This window comes from Amblyomma americanum, chromosome 4 (assembly GCF_052857255.1).
Source record: "Amblyomma americanum isolate KBUSLIRL-KWMA chromosome 4, ASM5285725v1, whole genome shotgun sequence".
In the NCBI taxonomy this organism is placed as follows: Eukaryota; Metazoa; Arthropoda; class Arachnida; order Ixodida; family Ixodidae; genus Amblyomma; species Amblyomma americanum.
In genome coordinates this window covers 192,439,869-192,452,088 of record NC_135500.1, presented here as the reverse complement: position 1 = coordinate 192,452,088, position 12,220 = coordinate 192,439,869, and the positions used below count along the sequence as shown (strand labels likewise).

The 12,220-nt window shown below is 46.1% G+C and overlaps 1 protein-coding gene across 1 annotated transcript; it reads right to left on the bottom strand.

Annotated features, from left to right (window-relative positions):
- Positions 1–333: 333 nt before the first annotated feature.
- On the bottom strand, positions 334–11,851 carry LOC144128911 (uncharacterized). Its single transcript, XM_077662703.1, has 2 exons — positions 11,588–11,851; positions 334–648 (listed from the first exon to the last, which is right to left on the bottom strand). Exons 1-2 carry the CDS (start codon positions 11,766–11,768, stop codon positions 512–514), a joined length of 318 nt encoding a protein of 105 aa, XP_077518829.1. The 5' UTR covers positions 11,769–11,851; the 3' UTR covers positions 334–511.
- Between the last annotated feature and the right edge of the window lie 369 nt (positions 11,852–12,220).

Here is a 12,220-nt window from a genome sequence, read left to right as displayed (position 1 = left end):
AGCGTGTGTTGTGCTGTGTTTGGTTTATGGCACGTAAGTAATTATGCAAGCGATTGCATTAAGATGTTTGATTACGGTTGTAACGATAGTGATGACTATCATGAGCAAAGGGACCGAAATAAATTAAACTGGGATCCCGCAGCAACTGGCAAATGGCTCGGGACATGTGTTGATACCTGTGTCCATGAAGACAGGATTTCAAATTTCTGGCCTATTTTCTGCTCAACAAAGGACCTGTTCATTCTCTCTACTTTATCTGCCGAGCTTGGCCGCTTCTAGGATGGGTACTGAACAAGACAAGAACAGTGGCATTAGGCCTCTTCACAAGGCTCATGAATTTTAGAGGAGCAATTTTATTTTTCATATTATTAAAGCCAAGGAGATTTAGTACACCCAGAACCATCCAAAAAGAGCAATTGGGCGCCAAATTACATAACAGGCTTGCACCGATGGAATGCGGTTGATACGTGCTGGATCTGCAGCAAGAACATATCCGAGCAAGCAATGGTCTTCAGTCCAGCAGCGACGAGGTGCAGGTGCAAGTGGCGAAGTCGATTGCTCCCGGGCAGACCAAGCCGCAGGGAGGGCGCGGACGCCTGGGGATCGGCGGCCAAGTGGTCGAAGCACTCGCTCTTCCAGCACCAGCGCCTGTGCAACAAAAACCACTCATAAAAAATCACAGAAGGAACTGGCATCCCCAACAAGAAGCGACTGCAATGCGGAAACCTGCCACCCAGCGTTAGGTTCAGCTACTGCCCGAAATATCGCAGTCCAGTTCCCTTTGGGCGATCCATTTGCCGGAGTTAGACTCCTCCGAGCAGCTGTAATACAAAACAAAGGCTGCGCAAGCGATGTTGTATTACACGCACGACCACATCACGAGACGAGGATGCAAGCTTTTTTTTTTTTTTTTTGGGGGGGGGGGGGGGGGGGGGGGGCTTCGAGGTTTGAATCCGCCGGGTCAAAGACGAATAAGTGAAGATTTTGCAAAATAAAAGAGTTCAGAAGTAGTTTACACCACACGCAACTCCTTTCCATACTCTCTTTGCAGGTTAAAGGTTCGTCAGCAGGTCCCAGGTTCAGCACGGGATATATTCAAAATTTCGCAAGTGCGCTTTCCCACATAACTATGTTTCCAAAGTCAAGATGGCCGACTTGTTTATTAAAAAAAAAAACTGCGTAGGCTACAGGAGAGGCGCTAAGGGTGTGGACAGAATGTAAGAAGCGTATTTTGGAAGAATCAAACAAAAAACTAGTCCTTCTTGCTTTGTTTCAGCTGGAAACGCATGGGCAGCCATCTTGCCTTGGGCAACATTGTTATGCGGAAAAGCTTACTTGCAGCATTTTGAATACCCTCTTTACATTTGCTCAAATTCAGACACCAAACTCTTAAATAACGTCTTTCTTAATGAAAAAACTACGCTGAAACTGGCAATTTAACTCCTGAAATCTTGGTCAGCACGTTTTCTTTCCAGCTTCACAACGAAATGATTAAGGCGCCGTGTGTGAACGGCATTAATGCTCAAGTCGATAACACATTGAATGGTTAAGAGCTAATGAAACCGACCCTTTTTCCCCGCCAAGAAGCTCACCCATTCTCACTACGGTATCAAATGCAATCACAGCATCGTTCACGGGTTTGAGTTTTTTTTCTGTGCCTGTGCGACGAACCAGTGGCGGATAAGCAAATAATTCATGACGCCATCATTTCGTATCAGGACACGAATATCCCGCCGATCAGTTCATCGGTAGCATACGTACGACGTATTTCATCCTTGAGCTACACTCTTCCATTTTGCGCGACCAAGAGAGAGAGAGAGAGAAAGAAAAACATAAAGGCAGGGAGGTTAACTAGGCATCGCCCGGTATGCTTGCCCTACACGTGGGAAGGGGAACGGAGGGAGAGATAGAAAGGGGAGAGAACAAAGAGAGATGATCACTTTTCCACATGTCCGTTGGCCATTACTTGCAGGGTACACAGGGCACACATTGATAGTTCACAACATTGCACTCAGTCCTGAGTCATTCAAGAACTTTAAATGTGCCTTCAAAGCTGTCCTCTGCGATGAAGGCTTACTCCAAGGACCCAGAATCTTGGCTTCAGTAAGGGGCCGAGGATCTAAACGGCAGAGTGTTGCGCGACCAAAAGAGAGCGGAAGCTACAAGGAGAAAGATCTGAAAGAGAAAATGAAGGTTTTGAAAAAGCGCCCTTGTTCAGTTTTCAGACGTCTGTGATAGGAAGAACACTGAGTGTTTTCAATCTAAGAAAAGAGTTACGTAAGTGAATTGCTTGTTAAGGGCTGAAATATTAAGAGAAGCAGGAAGCGGAAAGTAACAGCCGCATCTCCAATTAAGGAAAAATAATGCCAAGGCCTTACCGCGTTCTTTTTGCAAGGAAGCACATTGTTGCCGAAAGAGCCGTTCTGGAAATTAATCCCCAGCGGCCTCATTACCGCTACAATAGGAGCAGCGCAGGTACCGCCAAATTAATTCGAAACCTTGTGCAGGCCCCTTCACAGCACTAATAATAAGTTGTCTCGACAGAGTTGGTTGTGAGAAAGGGGATATTAGGCCTCACTCCTTATTTTCTAATGATGAAGTCATTGCTGGTTCGGCTGATCCTCGCTGAGTGCCTCTGGCGGAATTGCCGTTTCTTTAATTTCGTTGCAAGTATCGTCTAATCCAGCAGGGCACTGTTGTTAGATGGAATTCCAGTGGCGAAAAATAAAAATATTTACTTAAGAAGCAAATCTTGAAAGCCGTAAGTGGTTCATAGCTTGTGTTTACTTTCTTATATACTCGCTGTTTACCGAAGGCTTCAACTCACCACTTAGCGAACATAAGTAACTGTTCTGTCCGACATTCTTAGTCTGCTCTTATCCTTCGGGAAGAGTTATATGGCGATGCGTACTTATTCGCCTTCAAAAGCATCGCTATGAAGATCGAGGCACTGAAAAATGGGCGAATGAAATATGATCTCTTGTTAGCTTTGTTCGTTTTACACTACAACAAGCTATTCATTTCGTCCTAAGCAGGAACGGGCAAAAAAGCAAATAAACATTCCATATATCTCGCGTGACTCTTCAATTTGCCGTTCGGCTTTGATACAGTCGTCTCAAAATCAGAGCACGGAACGCTATACCGAGCCAAAAATAACTGGTCCGTATCGATCCGCAAAGGTTCCTCCTAAGGAGGCACAAGCAATGCGCGTAAGGAACAAAACGTGTACCTCACAAACGAGGAGAGACGAGAACCTCACACAAGTGCGCGAACTTCGCCCTCTTTTTACAAAGTCGAAATTCTGCAGCTCTTAAACAAAAGGACGCTTTTAGTGTCTTTTTTTTTCTTCGGGTCACTTGCGTGGATTTCGGCAGCTTTTTTTATCACAAATATACAAAAATATCCGTATTACTTTGTCCCATGAGGAGAAAACGACTTAGGCGATTATCCTGCTCGCGCACTTGCTTCACAGTGGACACGGTGTAGCAAAGCAAAGTATAAAAAGAAAGTAAAAGCTGAGACTCGCTGCTGAGATCTGATCACGCCACTGTTTTCGCCAGCACGTCGGCAAGAAGTCTTTTTTTTTTTCATACAGGATGACGTGCAGTCTTTGCGCGGTGGATGTTTCGTAACCCTGCTTCGCAACCTGCACTGTGATGCATGCCTAATGCCCCCCACCCACGTAACTGGTGCGACAGGCCCACCGCTGCGCGCATCTCCTAGGTCGATGTCGCCTAGAGAAAGTGCGCCAGCTCGGACTTGTCTCCAACGGTCCCCGCAAGCGTGCGGGGGTGGCACAAGGCGTGATGCAGATTGGGCGTTACAAGACGCGGAAGCAGCCTCCGGCCTCTGGCTGTTGCCTTCTTGCTTGCTGCATTCTCGAAAAAAAAAATTAAAAAAAATTAACGATGTGTTGTCTGACATACTAAGACACTCGACTCGTGTGTTTCAAATGTTCAACGGCGCGCGCTTACAGTTGACAGTTTACAACTGCCTAAAGTGTTTAATCTTTCAACTATTTAAACTTACGGTTAATAGTTTTTGGTAGTTAGCGTGAACAATTCACGCAGCAAATTATAGTTGCTCAGGCGCTGTATTAAAGTGTTAGTGGAGGTTGGGGCAAAACGCGACATTTTGGTTCTTGGTGCCAGCTAACTTTTGAATGCGTAACGAAATTAATAAGATGTTTAGCCGGCACGGCCCGTTTTATGTTCGCTGCAACTCTCTTTCCTAAGCAGCTATGCAGAAAAAAAATTGTTCGCGCGCATTGCTAGGCCGCCTTCAATATATTTAATACGACTAGTTTTTGGTCTTATACAAAGTTTAGGAATGTTCGCCCCTCGCATTATTTGGAGAGAGTTAGTTTAGCAGCAGCCTAACGAGATTACTAGGGGGAGGGGGGGCTTAATTTCGAGATAACCACCCACCTCCGCCAAAAAATCTAACTTTCTTTTGCCTACATATGCCTGACCTATTCTCATGACTGTGTATGAGCACACTGAAGCGGAAGGAATTCCGAGATAGATTCTTTGGGACACCATTACATTTGTTGGCCCCCATTGGTTTTCGCTTTCCACTAGCTGGCTGTCAATTTAATTTCTTTCAATTTCGTTGACTTTGTTTGGGTTACACAAAAGTTGCTCGCTACAAAAGAGGCTCGCCCGTTGACAACACTTGTCTGGCTAGTTGGTTCCCAACTTAACTTTAAAGGCAAACTTCGCAGCCTTAAAAGACGTGCCAGACGAGGCAGACAGGATGGGCGAGTCTTACTGCCGGCGTCGTCTGCAATGCTTATCTTTCATATCTGGCCAGGTATCTTCAATAGCCTTTAATATTTCATCCTCTTAACACCAAAAGGATTTCTGTCCACCCTGATCATTCAATAAAGAATAAAAAAGCATAATAACGCAGACGGACGTCACTCCTTTTAATATATCGCTAAAAAATAGGAGTAGTGACCTAGCACTACCTGCCGCGGGGCTCAGTGGTTAGGGCGCTCGGCTACTGATCCGGAGTTCACGGGCTCGCTCGAACCCGACCGCGGCGGCTGCGTTTCGACTCCGTCGAAACGCTAAGGCATCCGTGGGCTGTACGATGTCAGTGCACGTTAAAGATCCCCAGGTGGTCGAAAATTATTCCGGAGCCCTCCACTACGGCACCTCTTCCTTCCTTTCTTCTTTCACTCCCTCCTTTATCCCTTCCCTTACGGCGCGATTGAGGTGTCAGCCGATATATGAGACAGACACTGCGCGCATTTCCTTTACCCAAAAACAAATCTTCATTTTTAACTAGCACTACGGCAAATTGTGGGACTCGACATGAACGAAAGTAATCAGTGGTGTATTATTGAATGCAACTTTCTGACGCTATTATGCTCGACCTGCAGTAGAAAGTAGTCCATGAAATATCAGAACGGCTTGATATGTTGAGAGCTGGAGCGTAGCGCTATTTCACAACGACTGTATAGCAGCGCCACCTCAGTTAATTTTTACATTTTAGTGTAGACACTATGAAAAACCCATCCGATTAACGCCGCTGCATCCCCACGCGCCTAAACTTTCTTTCTTTTTTTTTTGTAAGCAATGGTCATAACAAACTGAGTACTAAGTTGTGCTAGTATACATGGATGTTCTTTTGCGCAGTAGGGAAAAAAATAGCATGTCAAGAAATTTTTTTTCGAAAACCTGCAAAGTAATAACATTCACAGCGACACCTATTTTCATTAAATGTTGTCAGTGCGATAGCGTTAGCAGCTATTGCCGCCCTTTCCACTTCCGGTCCGGCGACGTCACTTTTCTCCATCCAATGGGCGAATTTTATGGCGCAACGACGCATTTAGGCCCCATGAGGCTTCTAAGACACATTGAAAAATGCATACAAAAGTGAATTTTCAGTCTCCCGCCGGATGTCAAGACATGCGAGACCAGAGCAAAATTTTAGGAGACACTTAAGCTCCGCCTTAAGGGCATGATGCGATAGAGCCACTGGATTAATGTCCATACGTGCGGAATTGGTCATTGTAAACTTTACATTAATAGATCCCTGGGAGCCCTCATACCACACCTTGCGCCGTGTTTCAGCGGTTGAGCGGTGCGCCACTGCTCTGCGATGGCAGGTGCTGCCATCTCGCGGAGTTTGTGCGACCCTGCTCTTCTCGAGCAGCCATTAATTTAAACGCCACCCGCCACGGTGATCAGTTCGCTCACAAACCGGTGGGCATGTTGCGATGACGCGACAAGGTCATGTGACCTAAGTGTACCGTCTAGGTTGCTTGCCCGGGGACTTTTCACTCACAAAGCCGACCACGCCGGATTGTCTGCAGGACGGGAGACTAAGCATTATCGCGTTAAAAGTTAAGGAGTGTTGACACGGCCGCAGGAGCAGAAAAGCTCTCTGCTAACTGCTTCCCCGCCAAGGAGGGAAGACACATACGCAGTTCGGGGAACTAAAATAATGCAGGCAGTGACGGTATCGCGGCGCTATATGCTAACAGTTTCTGATACGACACGCTGTGTATGCAGTACTACAACGCACGTTCACGTGCCCGGCGCATTTGCATATTACGGACTAATGTGTGCAAATTAAATGGACACTCAACAAATAAGATGGGGACACAACAGCGATATTACTCAATGCGATTACGAACGGTTGGGGTCGCTTTTCAATCACAATGTGCGATGAACGTCCCTCATAAGTGAACACCAGCCATGTCATCATTGATCTTCAGTGAACGAAAAGCTTACTTTCGTACTGTCAAATCTGTGATGCGGTGTGTTGTGTTGGGTTTAATGGCACATAAGCAGCTAAGGCTATCATGCGCCAGGCTCAAGGTATATGAACGCTTTTCTGTAGGTGCAAATCTGTGATGCTTCGTTTGATTACGATAGCTACAATATAGCTCGCAAGTACCGCTTCAGTGCTCACTGAGAAGTTCCTCTGTGGCCAATCACTATACCGACGAAGCACTGACCTCCCTCGCTGTACAGCAACACATGTACGCGAAGCCAGAAAACACGGGAAACGAAAATACGTTGCTGTGTCCCGGAATCACACATGCCACGAGCACTGAAAAGGCTTCGACTCGGCGGCGGTTCTATAGGGCCAAACCGAGTGGTGTGAGTGAGTGTACATTATATATATATATATATATATATATATATAATATATATATATATATATATATATATATATATATATATATATATATTATATATATATATATATATATATGTGAAGGAAGGAAGAATTCATCATTTCTTATTGATGCGTCTGACTGCAAAGGCATATAGGACGGTGGCGCGTGTCAGGCCGATGCGTTCTGTATCGATCGCAAGGATCAAAAGGACGCAGAGACGAATCTACGTGGCCAGCTTTTCTCGGCCACACGGCTGCACTTAAATTACTAGTTCCGTGTCCGCGTGGAGGCTGGTGACATGACACACACTCGCCCAGCTGCTGCCACGGGCAGCAACTATAATAAAACTCCCAATTTCATTATCAGGTGCATTTCCTGTCATTCAGTAACGTCAACGCTGCTGCTCAACTTCGACGGACACAAACTGCAAAAAAAAATTACTTTTCGCTAATACCTAGTACAGTTCTGACGCCGGTGGTTAAAAAAGAAAACGAAACAAAAAAACTTGGGGGGGGGGGGGGTGGGGGATTCTTAACAGCGTTACGCAATGGCATTTGACGGTTTGGTTTTATGGAGCTTCATGTCCCAAAGCGACTCAGGCTATGAGGGACGCCGTAGTGGAGGGCTCCGGATAATTTCGGCCACCTGGGGTTCTTTAACGTGCACTGACAACGCACCGTATACGGGCCTCTAGCATTTCGCCCTCCACCGAAATGTGACCGCCGCAGCCGGGATCGAAAGCGCGGCTTTCGGGCCAGCAGTTGAGCGCCATAACCATGGAGCTACCGCGGTGGCTGCGCGATAGCGTTAGAGAGTGAAATTAATTAGTGCCACGAATTAGCGGCACTAATTAACTACGCGTTGCTGTACCGTAATCTACACACTGTGTGAGGCGAAGTGCTCGTACAAGACCTCCGTTTATCCTCAATTAGCGTGCTTCGTTTAGGTATGTCGTATTATGCATTGTGTTGATTTTCGATTGCTTTCTTCGTGGTGTGTGCAGTCTTTGCGAAAAATAAACAGCACAAGGGGTTTGCTTCCAAGACGTGTAGCAGGGCTCTTTAGCATATTTGACAGTCCTAAGCTTGAGAGGGTTGAGAATTTCAGTTCCCCCGGCCTTCGTGAGCTTAGGATCCCCGAGTAGGCAGGTGGAGCTGCGCTGCAGGGCTCAGAAGCAGATCCCTTGGGCTGTATACTTTTGACAAAGACTGTGCATAGAACATGTACATAGAACATGGTAATAAATAACATAGCGTGTCCTGCTCGCGACCACCCAAGAGACAGAGATTCGTGTCCAGAACTTTGCCAATCAATGTTTCTTTTAATCGAAATTGAGATGACTGACGTCAGGACCTTCTCGACCAATGAGGAGTTTCGAGTCGCGGCGCCACGCCGGGCTTTGGCTGAATGGGGCCATTATTAACGTTATCGCGGCAATATACGCAGGCTCAGGACTGTAGCCGGAGGGAGGGGCATTAAAGGCACAGGCGTGTCTAGGTGCAAGTATGAACGCGTACGGACGCACTGCGCGAGCAGTCTGTACGTGGCGTGTTTTAATCCGTTTAAGGGCCAGCGATATATGTGGGTGACGTATAAAACGAAGAAGCGTTCACACTGCCGGTTGTGCCGCTGTTCATCAACGCCCGTACCTTAACGACAAGGGAAGGTGATTCGTGATCGTCGTGATGACGGGGGCTTTTCCCAGGGAGAAATGCGCCACACGCTGACGCAGTTCCGCTGACCACTCGCCAGAGCAGTGTTCGATCCATCTGAGATCGATTTTAGGGGGCAACCCAAGTCGAAGCTAATTGATTGTCTTAAGTGCCGAGCGTGCTTAAGCAGCTCGTCGTGTTTTACATCTCCTGATGCGGTTGCGACCGAATTGCACTGCACCCTTAATGGCCATCCTTCCGGCCGTAATGGGTATACAGGTGATGTCAAAAGTAGAGCGTATACATGCCTCTGTACTTACTCGTACGCTATTTTTGTTGCAGAAATAGAAATAGCGAAAAAGTAATTAAGCGGCATGGATCATAAAGAACGTCTTAGTTAAAAAAAGGTGAAATGTTTTTTTTTTTTTTTTAGAATTCCAGGTTATTCAACAATTTAATATACGAAGCTTCTAAGTAAAGCATGCAAAGTGCTTTGCACTAGTATATAAAATGGTGGCGTAATCGTCGATCAAAAGCACGGCGATGTTAAGGCTTCTCGTCACTGCGTTGAAGAAGTATACGGGGAAACCCGTAATGACGTCATTGTTGCTGCAACCAGATTCTGCTGCCTTCGCCTGCATGCTGCTGTGCGTCGTCCGATGCCGCCAAACAATGCTTCGTGAGCTTCACCTTCGATAGCGTTGGTTTTCTTCCGTGAAACAACCGTTTCTTCGCTGGAAACATAGCGCCGTTTTCAGCGACGCCATACGTGACGTCATTATCGGGGCCTCTATCTGTCGCTGTGCACTGCAGAGAAGCCTGAACGCCGATGCCGCTTATTCGTCGATTACGGCAGCATTTCAAATGCTAGCGCTTAACGATCTGGCAGGCTTTGCCTGCGTGTTTCATATATTCGGCCCTTTTAAAATCATCGAATTCTAAAACCTCTTCAGTTGCTCTTTAACACCGTTTAAAGTCAGCAATGGCTGCGCTGTCGCCGTATCTTGATTCACCTCTCTGTCTACGAGAGGCGCGACTGTGCGCTCCTAAAGGTTTGTGTGGTATTATATACCAGAGCTAAGCAATCGTTTATCTTTGCGATAAATAAATGGTCGCCTGAAACGCTATAATTTTTAGCTGGTACTTTGAATCACGTAGGCCAATCGAGTCAAGCATGCATTTTTACCATTCCCCGTGCAGTTTTCAGGCTATAGCATCCGCTTTCCAGTAAACCTACCTTCTCTATCGCCGACCCATACCGAGCACAGCCACTGTCTTCGTTCACTGACCACTACCTGATGCAAGAAGTGCAGTTTTTTCTATATTTTTCGTGCATGCATATCAACGCAACTATTTGATGGACTGATCAACTGATCACTGACTGGTAATTTTTCTGGTTTAGAGCATTAGCCACAACACGATGAAGCTATCTAACTGTTAATTATACTTGGCGCCTAACACAAAATGGGAGTCTTGATGTCGTCATACGTCAGCGCGTAAATACTGCTATATATATATATATATATATATATATATATATATATATATATATATATATATATAGGTTGTGGGTTCGGATCCCACCGGCGGCATGGTTGTTTTTTCTGCTGCTTTATAAGTAATTTTCTTTAAGCGATTTATTAATCTAAGTATTATTATCCCACTGATAAGCATAACACATTAATAAAAAAAATTAACGTTCCCCTATGCACCTTGGTTTCGGTGACTGTTGGCTCCCTTCATAAATTTGTCAAACGGGCCCCTCATTTCCTTTAACTTGTCTGCTAATAGCTTAACGAGGGTCTCGGTTCTGGCAGTCTTGATGCCATAGGTAGCATAAGAGGGCTCTCGCACAGTTTCCGCCCTCACCGTTAGATGACGTTCTACGTCACGCTCGCGGTATTACAGGACGTGCTACGTCCGCCGCTATGGTCGAGGGTGGCGCTGGTGAACACTCTCAAGGCTCGCTTATACCGAGTAAACATAACTACCCACGAGAGCAGCAGATTGGACAGCCGTCGCCGTAGCGCAGTTGGTAAGAGCACAGGACGCGATATTCGGAGGTTGTGGGTTCGGATCCCACCGGCGGCATGGTTTTTTCTGCTGCTTTATAAGTAATTTTCTTTAAGCGATTTATTAATCTAAGTATTATTATCCCACTGATAAGCATAACACATTAATAAAAAAAAAATTAACGTTCCCCTATGCACCTTGGTTTCGGTGACTGTTGGCTCCCTTCATAAATTTGTCAAACGGGCCCCTCATTTCCTTTAACTTGTCTGCTAATATATATATATATATATATATATATATATATATATATATATATATATATATATATATATATATATATATATATATATATATATATGTATATAGTATATGGGCGCACATATATATCCAATTTTAGGTGGGTAGTGCGTTAAAGCAGTCAGATCCGTATACACCGTGTTCTTCCCTGTATAGATTCCTTTGCACTTTCACATGACTGCCCGTGCGAGCTGAGAGCTCAGGCCAGTCCTGTTCGAGATCAGCGAGCGGTTTTTCAAAGCGGCGGGGCGCGTTTGAAGATTTGCGGCAGCTCCCACACATACACATGTCGCGCTACTGAGGTCACAAAAGCACAACGAGACACGACGACACGCCCAGAAACAGACGACACACAACCTTGCTGCATCTTCTTGCTTGCTTCGTCCTTGTGCACATCGTTAATTTGTAGAAAACAGCGCGAACTTCAGTGCTGCTATGCATAAGGACAAACCTTAAAGTCGATAAAGACGCGGTAGTATGCCATACACACCTTTCTGTCCGCAACATAGACAACTTTCGGCGTCCGGGCCAGAGACAACGCTGCAGCTTGTCGGGCGGCAGTCAATGCACTCCGGGCAGAGCTCTGACGGACAGAGCGGCAACCGAGCAGCCGACGCCCCTACGGCGACAAGGATACAGAACAGCAAGCAGGCGCGAGCCGAGTCGTCCATCGCGATGGTTCTTGTGTCCTTTGGCAGCGTCTAACAGGGAGTGCAAGAAGCGCCGTGTTTTCCAATGCGTGCTTCCTTAAGCTGTCTCCTATATATGCCGTGGTTGCCTCCTATATGGTAACAGCTGACCTTGTTTGCTACCGACAGGAAAGGAAGCCACACGTGTGCGTGCTTCAGTGACGTCAGCTGTTGCTTCCTCGGGATAAAAAAGTACGCGGCAGGTTGTCCCGTGATCACTGCCGATATTGTTCAGCAAATAAAAGTGATGTGCCTAGAGGAGACACTGATAACTCTCTCAAAAGTCAGAAAATGTGCAACTTGTAACGCTAAAGCGGGGTCGCATGTGTGAAGCGCTTCGCTGACTTTAACAAACGAAGCTCTGACGTCACGAAACACTGTGTGGCAGAGTGGTGGTGCGTTTACAGAGCTTTCAAGCGTAACTTAAGCGTGTG